The 19277-nt window shown below is 39.2% G+C and overlaps 1 protein-coding gene across 4 annotated transcripts in view; it reads right to left on the minus strand.

Annotated features, from left to right (window-relative positions):
• ACBD6 (acyl-CoA binding domain containing 6) overlaps positions 1-19277 on the minus strand; it is a 188839-nt gene that overhangs the window by 140047 nt on the left and 29515 nt on the right. For 2 of the 4 annotated variants that reach the window (XM_058660737.1, XM_004598636.3), the window contains exon 4: positions 8392-8474. In XM_058660737.1, the coding sequence (XP_058516720.1) occupies positions 8392-8474 (83 nt within the window). Of the gene's footprint in view, positions 1-8391; positions 8475-19133; positions 19230-19277 lie in introns of those variants that run through there. The other 2 variants (XR_009244954.1, XM_058660738.1) reach the window with 2 other exon arrangements.

The raw sequence follows: 19277 nt of genomic DNA on the forward strand, positions 1-19277 counted from the left end.
TGATTTGATTTGAATATGTAATATACTTTGAGGAATAGGGTCAAGGTTCTAAGATGCTATTAAAAAAAAAAACTCTTAGGACAGAATATGCAAATTTAGGAACTCCCCGCCCCAAACTCTTTTTGATTATGTAAGGGTTGAGGAAAGAGCTAAATTCTGAAAACGTTTTCTGAAATAAGCTTCCTTAAAATGTGTATGGGTTCTGGCAAAGGGTGCAAACATGTCTGAGATGACAGAGAATCATTAGACAGGGTAAAGGACAGAAAGCAGATTACAGAAAAAGGTAGGGGTCAGGGAGTCAACAGGCAGGTACCCGGAGAAGCCCTGGACACAGGGAAGAGGCGACGACGGCGGAGCAGTGTTACAGGGAACAGAAAACCCACCAGCCACCGGTGAGCTGTGGTCCAGACTCCAGTGACAACCAGAGATCAAGAGGCGGCCACACATCTGCCTTTGTGGCAGCCAGGTGGGAGCTTGGATTCGCATAGGGAGTGCAGGAGGTGAAAGCAGGCAGGGACTGGCCAATTTTACTGAATACTTTGGCCCAGCAATGAACGGAAAGGGAGCTGTGGACTCTATGAGGCAGACTGGTGGCAGGTCGGAGCTAACAGCACAGGGATCAAACGCAGGAGTAGGCATGTTTCCAGCTAGTCACACCCGGATGATCTCACAGAGAGGACAGGGCCAGCTTCACATCCTGCAGGATCTGTGTGGTCCCTGGATCAGAAAGCCAACAGTCCCAGCTCTCCAGCAGTCCTCCACTGGGCACCATATTGTGTGTTTAGAAAAGATCAGTGCCGTCAATATACTAGTTATCTGGGACATTGGCGTCTTCCTAACCCAGGACACTGATTGAACATAAAAATTGACTTGGAGACCTATAGGTAATACACCTTTGAAAACTGCACTAAAGAGAAAAATACACCAAATAGGATTATAATGTCGAAAGTTAAAAGAAGAGACAGAGGCACCATGAACGTTACCAAAAACTCTCCGGTAAAGGAACAAAAGCCTCTAGACCCTCAGAGTTAACTGAGGAAGACACTGAAAACATGGGGGACACAGAATTCAGAAAATTTATTATAATTCTTCCGACCAACAATGAGAAGCAAATAATACAAGAGTTCAAAGAATTTAAAGAATTTGTTACATTGGAAATGAATCAAATGAAAGCTGACATTTCAGAAGTTAAGAATACAGTACAATGGTATTATCCACTTTCACCCTGTAACCCTTGACCCTTTGTACCCAAATCAACTAAGTAAGATTATTTAAAAAAATTTTTAAAAAGATATTCCATATCACTAATGCAAAGTTTTAAGATTTAAAATTTAAAGCATTTAAAATCTGTTCAGTCTGCACTAGAGAAGAAAATTCCAAGGTATTTTCTTGAAAATGTTACTTAAAATTTAAATGGCATGGAGGTAACAAACTATGCCTTGATAATTTGATTCAGTCTGAAAGGTGACAGCATTAAACAAGAAAATCTGAAAAGATTTTAAAGCAAACTTTTTTTAGTAAAGTAGTGACATTATTTTCAAAATTAATATGGATCAAGGTTGTTTATGAATAAATGTTTATATTGGAGTTTGTGAATATAAAAAAACAGAATGCAGTGGAACAAATTAAAAGTACAGTGGAGAGTCTAAAAAATAGAACGAATGAAGCAGAAGAAAGAATATCAGAATTGGAAGACAGTTCCTGTCACCAGGGGGAAATAAACAAAAAGCTGGAAGCAGAGCTAGGCCAAGCTAAAAAGTATCCAGGAATTAAAAGATACAATTAAAAGACCCAACATAAGAATTATGGGAGTTCCAGAAGGCGCAGAAAGAGCAACTGAGACCTAAGGTGTATTCAATGAAATAATACACAAAAACTTTCCTAATCTAGAGAAAGAATTGGGAAACATCATCCAAGAGGGGCACAGGACTCCCAACAGGGTTGACAAAAAGTGACCTTCACCATGACACGTGATAATCAAGCTCTCCTCAGTTGAACATAAGGAAAAAATCCTTAAATGTGCATGTGACAAAAACCAAGTGACCTACAGAGGAACCCCAATCAAACTTACAGCTGACCTCACAGAGGAAACACTGCAGGCCAGGAGAGAATGAAGTGACATATTCCAGACTCTAAAAGGGAAAAATTTCAGCCCAGAATAACATCCTGTAAAGCTCTCCTTTGTCTTTGAAAATGAAATAAAATTCTTCAACAATAAAGAAAAACTCCAAGAATTTGTGTCCTCCAGACCAGCCCCACAGCTAATACTTAAAGATGTTCTAGTGAAAGAGAAAAGGAATAGCAGCTACCAAAGCCAAACGTAGAGAACATCCCACTAAAAGGCCAACAGAAGACTCAACCAAAGAACAACACATTACTAAGATAGAACCAAATTGCCACTTATCCATATTAATATTGAATGTAAGTGGTTTAAATTCATCAAACACCATAGATTAGAGGACTGGATTAAAAAACAAAACCCATGTATCTGCTGCTTACAGGAGACACATCTCACTAACAAAAATCAGAGGAAACTGAAAGTGAAAAAATTGAAAAAGATACTCCAAGCTAATGGTAAGGAAAAACATGCAGGGGCAGTCATTCTTATATCAGATGATAAGACATCGATGTGAAAAACATTAAGAGATGAAGAACACCACCATATAATGATCAAGGGATCCATTCAGCAAGAAGAGATCACCATAATAAATACATATGCACCAAATGCCAAGGCATAAGCTATGTGAAACAAACACTAATGGACTTAAACGGAGAAATAGACTCCAATACAATCATAGAGGGTGACCTTAACACCCCTTTAACATCAATGGACAGATAAAAAAAAAAAAAAAACAGAAACTCAGCAAAGAAACAACAGAACTCACCCAAACTCTCTACCCTCTAGCAAATGGACTAATTGATATCTGTCAAACCTTTCATCCTACAGATAGACACTTTTTTTCATCAGTATATGGAACCTTCTCCAGATTTGACCATACTATAGGCCACAAAACAAGCCTCAGCAAATTTTTAAAAAATCGAAATTATACCATGCATATTCTCAGAGCATCATGGAGTGAAGTTAGAGACCAAGAAGTCAAAACACTCAACAACACTTACAAACACATGGAGACTGAATAATATGTTACTAAATGAGCAATGCACTAGAGAGGAAATCAAAGGGGAAATTTAAAAAGTTCTTGAAACAAATGAAGGCATCAACACAACATATCAAAACTTACGGGACACAATCAAGGCAGTGTTAAGAGGAAAGTTCATGTCACTTAATTCTTATGTTAAGAAATTAGAAAGGCATCAAGTAAATCAGCTAACCTTATAGTTGAAGGAGTTAGAAAAACAAAAGCAAAGCAATCCCAACATTAGTAGGAAAAAAGAAATCATCAAAATAAGGGAGGAAATAAACCAAATAGAGACCAAGAGAACGGTACATAAGATCAATGAATCAAAGAGCTGGTTCTTTGAGAAAATCAACAAAACAGATTCTCCACTAACCCAACTAATCAAAAATAGGAGGGAGAAAATACACATCAATAGCATCAAAGACGAGAAAGGAGATATAAAAACAGATACCTTGGAAATACAAAGAATCATCAGGAACTATTACAAGCAACTATATGTGAACAAATCAGAAGACCTAGAAGAGGTGGATAGATTTTTGGACATATACAAGCCACCAAAATTGAATCAAGAAGCAATTAACAATCTAATAGATCAATAACATGCACGGAGAATGAATGAAAAGTTAAAGCCCTCCAAACCAAAAAAAGTCCTGAACCAGATGGCTTCACTGCTGAATTCTACCAATCGTTCCAAGAGGAACTTACCCCAATCTTACACAAGCTTTTCTAAACAACAGAAAGAGAGGCAATCCTTCCAAGCTCTTTCTATGAAGTTAATAACACCTTAATATCAAAGCCAGAGAGAGAAACAACAGAAAAAGAGAACTACAGCCCAATATCCTTGATGAACACAGATGCAAAGATCCTCAATAAATTACTAGCCAACAGGATCCAACAACACATCGGGCAGATCATTCACCTGGACCAGGTGGGATTCATCCCAGGCATGCAGGAATGGTTCAACATCTGCAAATCAATAAATGTGATGCATATGATCAACAAACAAAAACCATATGATCCTGTCAATAGATGCAGAGAAGTCATTTGATAAAATCCAACACCACTTCATGCTGAAAACCCTAAGCAAGATAGGCATAGAAGGAATATTCTACAAGATAATCAAAGCAACTTATGAAAAACCCAATGCCAGCATCATACTAAATGGGGAAAGATCGGAAGCCTTCCCACTAAAATCTGGAACTAGACAGAGATGTCCACTGTCACCATGACTCTTCACTATGGTATTGGAAGTCCTTGCCAGAGCTATTAGGCAAGAAAAAAGAATTAAAGGAATCCAAATTGGAAAAGAGGAAATGAAATTATTGCGATTTGCAGACGACATGATTCTGTACATAGGAGAACCAAAAGACCCAGTCAAGAGACTATTGGAACTCATAAGAGACTTTGGCAGGATAGCAGGATACAAAATTAATGAACACAAGTAGATGCCACTAGTATACACAAATAATTCCATGGATGAGAAATAAATTGGAAGTACAGTCCCCTTTAAAATAGAGGAGAGAATCTTAAATACCTAGGAATTAAGCTAACTAAATATGTGGAAGACCTCTATAAAACAACTATAAAACAATTAAAAAGGAAATAGAAGAAGACCTTGAAAAATGGACAATCTTACCATGTTCCTGGATTGGCAGGATCAACATCATCAAAATGACCATATCAGCAAAAGCAATATACAGATTCAACGCAATCCCAACAAAATCCCAGCATTCTTTTCACAAATAGAAAAGATGACACAAAAGTTCATCTGGAATCACAAAAGTACACGAATAGCTAAAGCTATCCTGAAAAATAGAAATCATGCTATAGGAATCACAATTCCAGACCTCAAGACATACTACAGAGCAGTAGATATCAAAACAGTGTGGTGGTACAGAAACAGAGAAGATCAATGGAACAGAATAGAAACACCAGAAGGGAGCCCACACATGTATAGTCAACTAATCTTTGACAAGAAAACAGAAAACAACCCAGGCAAAAATCCTGCTCTATTCAACAAATGCTGTTGAGACAACTGGATAGCAGCATGAAGAATAAAGAAGCAAGATGCACACCTGTCATATTATATGAAAATCAGCTCTAAATGGACCAAGGACCTAAACCTACACCCAGAAACCATCAAGCTATTAGAGGAAAACATAGGAAGCACACTCCAAGATATAGGAACAGGGAAAGACTTCTTAGAAAAGTCACCAAAAGCAAAGGCAAACAAATTCAAAATGAACACATGGGACTACATCAAACTAAAGAGCTTCTGTACAGCAAAGGAAACAATTAACAAATTGAAGAAACAACCAAGAGAATGGGAGAAAATCTTTGCACACTACACAAGTGATAGAGGACTAATATCCAGGATTTACAAAGAGCTTCAGAAACCCAAGGATAGAAACCCACCCCCCCACACACACACAAAACACCCTGAAACAAAATGGGCAAAGGAAATGAACAGACATTTTTCAAAAGAACAGATTCAGATGGCTAACAGATATATGAAAAGATGCTCAGGCTCCCTAGTCATCAGAGAGAGACAAATGAAAACCACATTGAGATACCACCTACATGCCTACATGCAGAACTCGACTAACAACACCTGCTGGTGTGGATGTGGGGAGAAAGGCACCCTCCTTCACTGCTGGTGGGAGTGTAGGCTGATACAACCACGGTGGAAATCAGTATGGAGAATGCTTGGAGAATTGCAAATAAACCTGCCATATGACCCAGCTATCCTGCTCCTAGTTATACACCCAATAGAAATGAAATCTGCATGTGAGAAGGGGATCTGTAATCCTATATTTGCAGCAGCACAATCTACAATAGCAAAGACATGGAAACAATCCAGATGTGCATTCAAAGAAGAGTGGTTAAAGAAACTGTGGTACATCTACTCCATGGAATATTGTTCAGCTATTAAGAACGAAACTATACTATTTACAACCAGGTGGTCCCAACTAGAGACCATTATGCTCAGTGAAATGAGTCAATCACAAAAGAACAAATACCATATCTTCTCTCTTATATAAGGAAACCAGCATGGAAAATATAGCTTCAATAATACAATCCATACTGTTTTTTGCTTGTTTATTTGTTTGGCTATATCCCATGTGTTTTGATGTGTTTTATTTATTTCAAATAATTTCTTTTCTCTTGTCAAATTCATTGCTGGCTCATGGATTACAACGTGGCATAATTTTTTAAAAGATTTATTTCTTTATTTATTTATTTATTTATATTGGAAAGGCAAATGTATAGAGAGGAGGAGAGACAGAGAGGAAGATCTTCCATCCAATGGTTCACTCCCCAAGCAGCCGCAATGGCTGGAGGAGAGCCAATCCAAAGCCAGGAGCCTCTTCCTGGTCTCCCACACAGGTGCAGGGTCCCAAAGTTTTGGACCGTCCTCAACTGCTTTCCCAGGCCACAAGCAGGGAGCTGGATGGGAAGTGGAGCTGCCAGGATTAGAACCGGTTCCCATATGGGATCCTGGTGCATTCAAGGCGAGGACTTCAACCACTATGCTATCACACTGGGCCCACGGTGGCATCGTTTTTCCTAAGAGACTTCTGTGTTTCCTTTTTGTCACTCATGTGTTGGTTACTCTGTGGTGCGTTTTTTTCATGGTGCTGTAATTTGTTGTTGATGATGTTGTTGTGGCTGTTCTAACTCATACCAATTGTTGACCTTGTTTCATGGCTTCTCAGTTACGGAAATGTATAATGACAGAGTACTGGGGTCTATCATATACAGATGTGGGGATACAATGCAACATGCATGCCTGCTTCCAGACGGAAGATGGATTTCCAATGAAACTGTTGGACATGTGTAGACAATGGTATGCTGGACTGTCTGACATTGTACCAACAATGTCGGGGTGCACTTAAATAAGAGACTGATGGAATTATGATTCCTTATGAAGGACTACATTGTGGTAGTAAAATGGGAAAAATTTGTTGGGGGTGGGAGTTTGGGGGGGAAATTCCAGCCTATACGAAATAGTACCACATAATTCAAAATTCAAAATAAAAAGATATTAAAAAAAGAAATAGTGCTGCTATGAACATGCTATGTAAATACACTTCTGAGATTCTTTTTCAATTTTTCTGGATACAGATTCAGAAGTGGAATTGCTGAATTGTGTGATAATTTTACTTTTAATTTCCTGAGTAAACTTCATCCTATTTTACATAGTAGCTATACCATGTTAATATTCCAAAACGAGTTAACTTGCAGTTCAAGTACCTGCTGCTCCTTCTGCAATCCCCACCTCTGCTCATCTGCCTGGGAAGGCACAGGGTGGCCCAGGATTCAGGGTCCTGCCACCCATCTGGAGAGCTGTGCCAGTCTTCTTGGCTCCTGGCTCAGCCTGGTCTGAACCTGCTGTTGTGCACATCTGGGCGTGGACCACTGGAGGGATGATCTCTCCTGTCTCTGCCTCTCTTAGGCTCCCCCCGCCCTCTCTTCTTCCAAGTAAATAATAAAATTAAATATGCTATTTTGAGGAACATTAACCCAAAAAACCATAGCTGTACATTGAGAGAGAAAACTTGCTTTGCCAACTACTTATGTGGGGCAAAGGTACTGATTCAGATACTTATCATCTATGTTTGACAATAGGAGATAAATCATTATTATCATTATTTAGGCATATTACTTGGCACTAGTTCATACACAATTGATTTTAAAGATTACATGTTCCCCCAGGACCCGGCACAGTAGCCTAGTGACTAAAGTTGTTGCCTTGCACATACTGGGATCCTATATGGGCACCGGTTCACATCCTGGCTGCTCCACTTCCCATCCAGCTCCCTGCTTGTGGCCTGGGAAAGCAGTCGAGGACGGCCCAAAGCCTTGGGACCCTGTACCCATGTGAGAGATCCAAACCAAGCTCCTGGCTTTGGATCGGCTCAGCTCTGGCTGTTGCAGCCACTTGGGGAGTGAACCAGCAGATGGAAGATCTTTCTCTCTGTATCTCCTTCTCTCTGTATCTCCTTCTTTCTGTAAATCTGCCTTTTCAATTAAAATAAATAAATCTTTAGAAAAAAATTATCTGGTCTTCTGAAAAAATTTTTCCCACCATTTATTACTTGTCACAATCCCCTGTAATAAAGAATGCTTCAAAAATTTAAGTTTAAAACATAGACACAAAGGAATTCACCATGGGGGAAGGGTTTGGGGTGAAGGGGGGGGGGAATCCCAGTACCTATGAAATTGTGTCACGTAATACAATGTACCTTACCTGATGGTTTCTTCGTGATACAGAGAACTAACCACTGGTCCACCAAACCCGGCATTCGCTTCTTTTCCTTTCTTTTCTGTTATCTGTTGGAGAAAACAAAGGTAGGAAAAAAACAAACAGATGGGTTAAAGTAGTTTATGTTTAAACCAAGTTTCTAAACGGAACTTTCCGAAGAAATGGTAAGAATTCATCTTCAGCTACTTCTTCAAGCACTAGTAACAAATCTAAAGAGCTAACAGGGAGCCACCAGGGCCCTCAAGGCTCCACAGCGGCAGAATGGGCACCCGCTGACAACCTGCTGTCGCACTCGGTTTGCCCTGGAGTCCCACCCCAACAGCAATCCCCCTAGCTGACGGAGACATGATGTATTATGTGGACAGTCAAGTGAAAAGACAAAAATAAAACACAGCGTATAAAACATGACCTGGAAAATCACATCTAGCTTTATAATTAAAGTTCCCAAGTGAAATAAAAACAAATTAAATCATAAAAGGAAACAAGCACTTTTAGGAGCAAAGAAGAAATGCGTGGACACAGCAGGTGCAGGGGTCAGAAGATACAGAAGCAGGAAAGGAGCTTTCGATTTCAAACCAAAGAGTCAACTGCTATGGAAATGCTTCTTTTTTAAATCAAGAGTATCAAAGGTCCTGCTCTGTGTTTTCAAAAAATATAAGATAATTCAACCATAAAGTTCTTCCAGAACACGCAGCATGGACGCATGAGCTCGGATGTTACCGTCTACCAGAATCAGTGACCTCTGACAAAGGCCACATCTTTGGGAATCCTGAGTTCTGGGGCTAGAACAACCTGCAAATGCCAAAACTCTGACTCTGAATCTTATTTTAGAATGAAATTAGATTACTTTATTGATTGCAAAAAAAAAAAAAACCCACTAAGTTTACTTTAAAACATACAGGCAATCCCCCTATACTCTAAAGAAGGAGTTTGGTTTACTTTTTTTTTTTGGCTAATTGTTTGCTCTGGTTTGTAGACCACTGAGTTGAGGGAAAAATCCCTAGATATGGCATATCCTATAGCAGCTTCTAACATCATTAGAAACAGTGCAGCATCATTTAAGAAGCAGTGAAAAAAAATTTGAGGCAATCAATTCAGTTATCAATTTAAAATAGAAAGTAATAAAATCTTATTAACTTAATTAAAAGGCAGAATAAATCAATCACATTGCTATAGCCTGGAAATAAGATGCATCAGAGAAGTGCCAGATATACATTCTCTGAGAACCATCGTGAGAGAAGAAACGCTGCAAAGAATTTCTGAAATAGATAATGCCTTTCATTAAAGGAAACGTTGGTGATACAACCAAGCATAGGATGTCAAGCACAGTTTCTTAAGAGAGAACACACCCCACATGGCAAAACAACAGGAAACTCTGGGTTTAGACGCACCACCAGGGGCATGATCTAGAAAAGAAAAAATGGACTAGCTGGTCTTCCCTAAAATCAAAAGCTTCTACATTGTAATACAGTTCAGACAACCAGATGAAAAGCCATAGACTAAGGGGGAAAATGGCAAAATACATATCTGATAAATGGCTAGTATCTAAAATATCCAAACAAGCCTTAAAACTCAGTAACAACACATCACCCAATGAAAGATAAGAAAAAGAGCAGAATAGACAACCTATCAAAGAAGATACACAAACGACAAACAAGTAATGAAATAATGCTCAACACAAAGTTATTCGGGAAACACAAGCTTAAATAATGAGAAATCACTCCACATCTATTAGAAAGGCTGAAATGCAGTATGTCCTTCAATATATGAGTGCAGAAACAAATTATGTGCCCATAAACAGTATTAGTGACAAATAAGCTGTTACAGATTCTTAAAAAAACAGAGACTCCAGCAGCTAAACTCTGAAATGAAAGAACAAATATTACAAGTGATGTCACAGAAATATGAGGGATGCTAAGAGACTATGAACAATTACACGCCAAATTCCTAGAAACACACAACTTACTAAGACATAAGCAGAAGATCTGTACAGATTTGTACCCATAAAGAGACTGAATCAATAATGAAACACCTCCCAACAAAGGAAATCCCAGGGCCAGTTGGCTAACCTAGAAAAGCCAGTTGAACACTTACAGAAGAATTAACAATCGTCTTCAAATTTCCAAAAGCAACTTGAAAGTAAAATTACACTGACATCAAAACAAGAAAAAAGGTACTATGAGAAAATTAGGCACCAATATTTTTGATAAATATTGATCCAAAAATCAACTAAACACTAACAAAGTAAACTCAACAGTGCATTTAAATGATTATCCATGGGCCTGATACAGTGGCCTAGCAGCTAAAGTCCTTGTCTTGTGCGCACCAGGATCCCAGACGGGTGCTGGTTCTAATCCCAGTGGCCCTGCTTCCCATCCAGCTCCCTGTTGTGGCCTTGCGAAAGCAGTCAAGGACGGCCCAAAGCCTTGGGACCCTGCACCCGCGTGGGAGACCCGGAAGAAGCTCCTGGCTCCTTGCTTCGGATCAGCACAGCTCCAGCCGTTGTAGCCATGCTTATTCAGAAATAACTTCTTGATTGTAAATAACAAAGGGAATCAGAAAAGATCAACAGATTCAGATACTTAAACTATAATTTCTGTGATGTAACGAAAATAAACAGGAAAAGAAGGAAGTGTAAGTAAAAGAAATGCTTCATATCACAGATCATAAGTCCAAACAATTTGCTACATAAGAAAGCAGTACAACTGGAAGCATGAGCAGGCACAGGTGACGTGGGGGACCTGGAGTTACTCAGGAGCCACATTCTAGTGACAGACACACGTCACACCAGTACCCGAGCGGACGCGCACCACTCCCAATAACTTTTAAAATGTAAATCAAATCAAGGAGCAACAGGTTCTTCACTAACTTCATCAGGACAACAAAATCATCCAAGCTGGAAGGAGTGTAACGAAACAGGTTCCAACAGCACTTTAGCGGTCCTAGTCATCTGCTGAAATATTTTTCTTCTGGAAAACATATGTTAACTTTACTAAGACCTGTAAAAATATTAAGACTTTTATTACTTTTATCAGTACAGCTTACAGATATTTTAAGAAAACACGATAACCTTTATATAGCAATTTTGCCCGACATCCATAATCACCCTATTGCTCATCTTTACCTGAAATTATGTTCCTAAAGATTAAGATTGGAAGGTAGGTCAGGAGAGATTTTTGGATCACTATCCTCCTTTTCTGTTCTTTGTTGTAAAGTGTTACCTTGGGCCCTGGAATAAATGTTTTTCCTTGATGACTGGTTGATTTATTTCAAAGTCAGAGTCAAGCAGAGAGAATTTTCTATCTGATCGCTCACTCTCCAGATGGCCCAACAGCCAGGATACTGAGTCTTTTTCTTGATTATTCCTCAGCTTTAGCAAAGTGTTGAAAAACTTATTTTGAAAGAAATATTTTGAAAAAAAAATCAACTTACTTAACTAAGTTATCAAAATCTAGTTACTACTTTTTTTGATTCTTTAAGCTCTGTGGTCAAAAGGAGGGGTGTGAGGGAGTGCAGCACCGAGATGCTGCAAGTTAAGCCTTCATCTGGGATGCCGGCATAGATGCCAGCATCCCACAGGAACACCAGCACTCAACCTGGCAGTTCCGCTTCTGGTCCAGCTCCCTGCTAACGTGCCTGGGAAACCGGCCTAAAGATGGTCCAAGCGCCTGGGCCCCCCTGCTAACGTGCCTGGGAAACTGACCTAAAGATGGTCCAAGCGCCTGGGCCCCCCTGCTAACGTGCCTGGGAAACCGACCTAAAGATGGTCCAAGCGCCTGGGCCCCCCTGCTAACGTGCCTGGGAAACCGGCCTAAAGATGGTCCAAGCGCTTGGGCCCCCCTGCTATCCACTTGAAGACTCAGATGGGATTCTGGCTCTTACCTCTAGCCTGGACCAATCTCAGCAGCTGCTACCATCTGGGAAGTGAACCAGTGGATGGAAGATCTTCATTTCTCCTTTCCATAACTCTGTCTTTGAAATAAATCAATAAATCTTAAAAAAAAAAAAAAGATATATGGCTTTGGCCATTTTTTTCTTTTTGAATTGGCACATCTTTATATTTTATTTTATTTTATTTTGGGAGACTATCAAGAGAAAGACCAAGAATGCTGCCATCTTGGTTTCCTTCCCAAGTGCATGCAACGGTTCCCAAGCCAGGAACTCAATCCACATCTTCCACATGGACAGCAGCACTCCACGCACTTGAGCCCTAATGTGGAGCCTCCAGGCCTGCGCTGGCAGGAAGGAAGTCAGGAGCAGGCCTAGGGATGACAGGGCGTGCGAGGACCTGAAGTGACGTCAACCCCCTGCCCTGCAGCTGATCTCTTCTTCCCCTTCCTTGATCAGTTCCACCAGAATCTTACTAGTCTCTTCAGAGAATCAGTTGTTGGCTTTAATTCCCCTCCACTACACATTTGTTCTTTTTCTTTTTTTTTTTTTTTTTGGTAGAATCAGATTTTACTTCACTATGACTAAATATAAAATAATTCAAAAGAATCAAAGGAAAATTAAATTATACAAACTCAGGTGTATGACTCAATTTGCACATCTTAGGATGGAATTTGTTGAACTATGGTTCTTCTCTCTTCTTATTCCTTTTCCATTTTCTTTTCTTTTTTTATTATTACATCGCATTATGTGACACAGTTTTATAGGCACTGGGATTCCCCCACCCCTCCCAAACCCTCCCCCATGGTGGATTCCTCCACCTTGCTGCATTGCCACAGTTCAAGTTCATTTGAGATTCTTTCATTGCAAGCATATACCAAGCATAGAGTCCAGCATCTTATTGTCCAATTTGTTCTTTTTTATTGTCATGTTTTATTATAGTTCCTTATATTTTCTTTAACTTTCACCTTTTCTGTAGCTTCTTACAGTGAAAGCCCAGGGTTTTATATATTCTCATGAATTCTAAAGTACTAAAAAAAAAACTTACTAAAGAGAAACAGCCAGAAATATTCTTAACTTTTAATGGATTCCATGGCTTGTCACTTGAAAAAAGGAGGAAATGTGGAAATGCTGTGTTGTTCCATCCAACATGGAGTTCAGGGATGGAAAGGAAGGACTCACTCTAAGGATTTCCTTGGTCTCAGCCAAAAGTTTATCTGAAGACAACAAAACGCAAGCAGGTATAGATAAATAATGAAGCATCCCCTCAGACAGTGTATTTCAGATCTTGCATAACAACTACAAAAGGAACTATTTCAGGCCCCATAAATCCAGCAGAAAAACCCCAGGCAGAAAAGGTCAGGAATCTCACTTATCTGAGCAGCTCACGCCCCTGCCAAGTGAATGTCCTTATTCAAATGTGGTTCCTCTCGACACAGCCCAGCCTTACCACTTGTATTTATTTCCTTTTCTTTCTATACTTCCAGTGCCATTTGTCTTTGTGGTAGCCTTTACATTCCACAAAGGCAAGGAATTTTGCCTAAATTTGTTCAGAGTATCTGAAGAACTTACAACAGTGCCTGGGACATACAAGGCATTTAGTAAACGCTTGTTGAAAGTATGAATAAACGAACAGCAAAAGTAACTTCAAATAAGGTAGATTTCCAATTGAGACCAAATTTTAGTTATGTATGAATTCTGACATGAGACTCTGTTTAAATTTTACTCTGCTACTTATAAACTGCAAAACTTCAGCTAAATTATTAAATTCACAATGTTCAGTTTTCTTACCCAGTAAATGTAGATAACAGTATCCGCTATACTCCAAAATATGTAGTTACTATGTGTTAATTAAAAACAAGAACATATTTTTTAAAATAGTATTCGCCTGACTGGGTCATTGTGAGGATTAAATATAATACATCAAACACACTTAGCACAGCACATAGCAAGTGTCCAGTAAATAAATCTGTAATTGCATTATTACCGTACTTTCATCAAGAGGTATGTACAAATGCATCAATATTATTATTCACTCAAGTTTCTAATGGCCAAATCAGTTTCTCATCCTGCTTTATGTAACATCTTTGAAAATATTTCTTAAAGATATATTTGGAAGACAGACTTTTACAGAGAGAGGGAGAGACAGAGAGAGGCGGACAACCTCGGCCTGCTGATTCGCCCTCCAGATGTCCACGATGGCTAGACTAAGGCAGGCCAGAGCCAGGCGCCAGGGGCTTCACGCAGGTCTCCAACACGGATGGTAAGGACCCAAACACCTGGGGCATCTGCCGCTTTTCCCAAGCAATTAGCAGAGAGCTGGACCAGAAGGGGAGCAGCTGGGGATTCGAACTGGTGCTCACGAGATGCCAGCACTGCAGGCAGTGGTTTTAATCACTAGCTACAACGCTGGCCCACCAAGTCAACAGTTTACTTGGACTGAAAAATAAAGTATGCTAATCAAACTTCCTAACGACAGAGTCAATGGGAAAAACAGTCCACAGAGTAGAGGATGCATTCAGAATCCAAAAAACACCTGTAACGTTGCAGTAAGATGCTGAGCGAAGCGAAGCAAAAGGATACACATACCGAACTCTGTTCAAATGCAGAAACATTTTTATTATGTAGTGATAATAATAAGTCTCAAATGGCCTTCAGTTCCAAAGATCACACTGTAGAGGAGCTGTTGAGAAGTGAAAACCTGCTCACTCACAAGAATGAGTGGGATGCTGGCTAGATTTGATGGTAATGGGGATGCAAACGATTTTAGAAATGAGGGCTATCTGACCTAAATAAGAAGATACTTGAAACTGTAGATGAAGAATAGGACTTCACTATAAAAAAAGCCTAAAAAATAAAAAACAACAAATTAGGAACAACAATGACCACAGCAACAACACAGTGAAACAGCTTCTGGCCTAATACGAAAAACAGCTTCTAACAACCATTGTTGTTCAAAAATTGTGCCAACTTCTTCACAACAGTAAATTTCTTATCTTTACAAAGTCTCTGAATAGAAGTCAAAAGTTGAAATAATCTGGAGACAAAAAATTACACTAGATAATCACAAAAGTTCATTATAACAAGAAAAGTATAGCTTTATAATACGAAATATGGTTTTTAAAAAATATACAAATGGCTATTAGTCTTTTTAAAAATGTGATAGAACCACCTTTTTAACTTTTTAAAAAGTAATAAATTTCTCTCTACAGAGAGAAGAGAAAGATTCTTTCTCCGTTGGTTCACTCCCCAAATGGCCTCAATGGCCGGAACTGAGTTGATCAAAGTCAGGAGCCAGGAGCTTCTTCTGGGTCTCCCACGCGGGTACAATTATCAAGGCTTTCAGCCATCCTCCACTACTTTCCTAGGTCATAAGCAGGAAGCTGTATGGGAAGCAGAACAGCTGAGACACAAACCAGTAACCATATGGGATCCACCTGCAAGGATCCAGCCATTGAGCCATTGCACAGCGCCCTGGCTATTAGTCCTAACAGAAATGAAAATGTAACCCAGAGTAAGATACTTCTGCAGACCCACTAGGATGGATCTAACAAAAACGACAGAAAGTAACATGAACCGGCCAGAATGTTGAGAAATCAGAGCCCTGACTCACGGTTGACACAACTGTAAAATGTTGTAGCTGTTTTAGAAAACAATCTGAAAATTTCACACATTTACCATTTAACCTGGAAACTCAACTCTTAGACATAAACCCATGAGAAATGCAGACATATGTCCATGTAAAAACTTAAACATTCACAGAAACATTATCCAAAATAGCCAAAAGGTGAAAACAATTCCAAAAGTCCAATAACAGGTAAATGGATGAACTAATTGTGATGTATCCATACAATGAAATATTAAGTCATAAAAAGAAAACATGGAAGAATTCTGAAAATGCATTTATGAAAGAAGTCAGTCACATTAGACCACATATTATATGATTATATTTGAAATGTTCAGAATAGGCAAATCTAAAGGAAGTAAGTATTTTGCTGGTTACTTAGGGGTAGGAGAAATAGGGAGATTGAACCTGATAGCCAACAGGCTGGCAGGCTAATCCTCCACCCTGTGGCCCCAGCATCTCACATGGGCACTAGTTTGTGCCCTGGCTGCCACTTCCAATCCACCTCTCAGCTTCTGGCCTGGGAAAGCAGCAGAGGACAGCCCAAGTTCTTGAGACCCTGCACTCACACAAGAAACTTGGGAGAAGCTCCTGGCTCTTGGTTTTGGACCAGCTCAGCTTTGGCCATTGTAGCCATTTGGGTAGTGAACCAGTGGATGGAAAACCTTCCGTCTCTCTCTCTCTTCTCCGTAAACCTGCCTTTCAAATAAAAATGAAAGGCAAGGAGTTTATTTTTTAAGTGAAGAATATGATCTAAATAGGAGTCTGGTGATGACTGCATGACTTTTGAATATGCTAAAACCCCTGAAGTTAGGTAGTTACAAGTGATGCCCAATTTTAAAAAGAGCCAACAGAGTACAAAGTATAGAGACAGCAGGTGGAGGGGTATAATCTACACAAATTATTACAACATTAGTAAACATAAGATGAAGAAAGTGAAAAAAAATACAGTAAATGCATAAACCAGTAAGAGTCATTTATTATCAAGTATTTTCTACTCTTTGTGTTCAGTAAACTATTTCAATCTAAGTGGTATAAGTCAATTACTTAATCAAGAAACATCATAAACTAAAGACATATAAGGCTGGTTAACATGGCATGCTATTTTGTAGTAAGCTTATAAGAGGTACACTCTATAATAAAAGTATAATAAATACAGTAAATACATAAACCAGTAAGAGTTATGTATTATCAAGTATTTTGTACTGTGTGCACCTACTTACACTGTACTTTCATATGACTGGCAGCACAGTACACCAGTATTGCCACAAACATTTGAGTAATATGCTGTGTAATGATATCAGGATGGCTGTGTCGGTAGGCAGCACAAATGTTCGCCTCCATCATAATCATCCAGATCCACAGGCATATAGGTAGTCCATCACTGGCCAAAAGGTTATGTGCACTTGACTGCCTATGCACTTAAACAATAAGTAATAGGAATTTAAAATTAAATTTCCTGAACTAAGGCTAATATGGCACAAACCAAAAAGGAAATATATTCATAATTAAGTCTTCAAAAATATAATCAGTGACCTTCAGTCATTTTTGTTATCCTCTTACTACTATCAGACTTACTCAGGTCAGTCCTACTTTTTTAAAAAAAAAGTCAATATAATTTTAGTTTCAAATTCTAGAAGTAGACAAGTTTATAAACAAAACTCTCAAATAGTTTTTGGACCCCTCACGTCATTTTCTAAATCTTTATCAAGGCATGAGCATAACTGCCTCTAGGGAAAGAAACACAAGCACTCAGTAACTGTACATGACAATGGCAACGCATGCAAGGTTGGCTACTCCAAAACCATTTACGTGTGTGCAGTCACTGCTCTGCTACTGCTGAGGGTCAGTTCGAAGGGATGTCACAGTGTACTTCATTCTGAAAGGCCCACACACTGGGTACAGTACAGCATGCACACACAACATTCTTTGGATGACAGACTCAGACTGTGAAACAGGGCAACGAACACAAAATCCTGAAAGTATTTCCAATTTCCGATTACTATAAGAATATCAGAAAAATACACACAATGAATATAGTAAATGTTGATCTATAGTAAGAGTACAAATCTATTTTAAACATCACACTGCAACAAAAGCTTACACTGTATTCAAAATTACGTTGACTAAAGGGCCTTGGAAAGTTAGAAACTTCAGAAAGACAAAAGAAACAAGAAGCTTTTTCCTACAAACATGAGAAGATGGTAGACTAACCAAATACCATTGGCTCCCTCTCCCAAGCACGGTACCACACTGGAACAACTCAACAACTAAACCAGTCTGGAAGACGTCATGAGCACACCTGAAGGGAGAGCACGTGGCTCTGGGAAGAGAATTTGTACACAAAATGCAAACACACAGAGGCATATACAAATACTAAATGTATTATTTCATAAAAGTCTACCCAACCACTAAAAACAACTTTTTACCAGTGTTGAAACTGTAACACTGGTTTAAAATCTGCTCCTAGTGCCAACCTCAAATCAATGCAGCCAGATTCATAGTGTACCAACAGTGTACCAACAGTGTAGCATCCAGAGTACTGGACACTCTGCTGACAAAAAGCAAACGACAACACTGGTCCTTTGTGACTACTCTCAGCATAAAGGCATGCTAACAAGGGCTCCCACAACAGGTGCTCAGGAACACGCATCCTCAGTCATTGTAATGTAACTGTAATAACAAGCATAAGTAGTCCGCTACTCTTTCTGGCAACAAGTGCAGTGTTAAGTTTTTTGATTTCCAGAGAGAAAAGGAAAATTCAGGGTCAGTTTGCTATTTAATTCACTTTTCCTCCTAATCTGAATTGATTAAGTTACAGATGCTTGTATAGCAAAAAGATTGTTAAACATCTAGTTGCATTTTATACAACATACTTTAAAAAAAACAAAACAGGATTTCAAGAAAACCTTTTAAAGGTAGTAAACTAGATGTGTTTGTTTAAGATATTTTGAGGTCAATGTTTAATTTTATTCCAATTAAATTCAATTTTAAACAACAAGCCAATAATATAAAATTGCAAGGCCAAGACAACATATTTAAGAGGAAATTCCTAGGGCAGGAACTATGATGTGATAGTTGCTAAACCACACACTTGGATCATCTGTGTCCCACAGTGGAGAACCTGTGACCGAGTCCTCCACTCATATCCAGTCCAGCTTTCTGCAGCCTTCTGCCAGTGTGCACCCCAGGAGGCAGTGCGAGATGGCCCAAGTACCTGGGTCCTGTCACGCAGGTGGGTGGCTTGGACGGAGTTCCTGGCTCTTGAATTCAGTCTGGCCCAGCCCAGTCCAGCCTAACTATTGCAAGCCTTTGGGAAGTGAATTCATAGTAAGACCTCTCTCCCTCTTTCTCTGCC

The sequence above is a fragment of the Ochotona princeps genome, chromosome 2, assembly GCF_030435755.1.
Source record: "Ochotona princeps isolate mOchPri1 chromosome 2, mOchPri1.hap1, whole genome shotgun sequence".
In the NCBI taxonomy this organism is placed as follows: Eukaryota; Metazoa; Chordata; class Mammalia; order Lagomorpha; family Ochotonidae; genus Ochotona; species Ochotona princeps.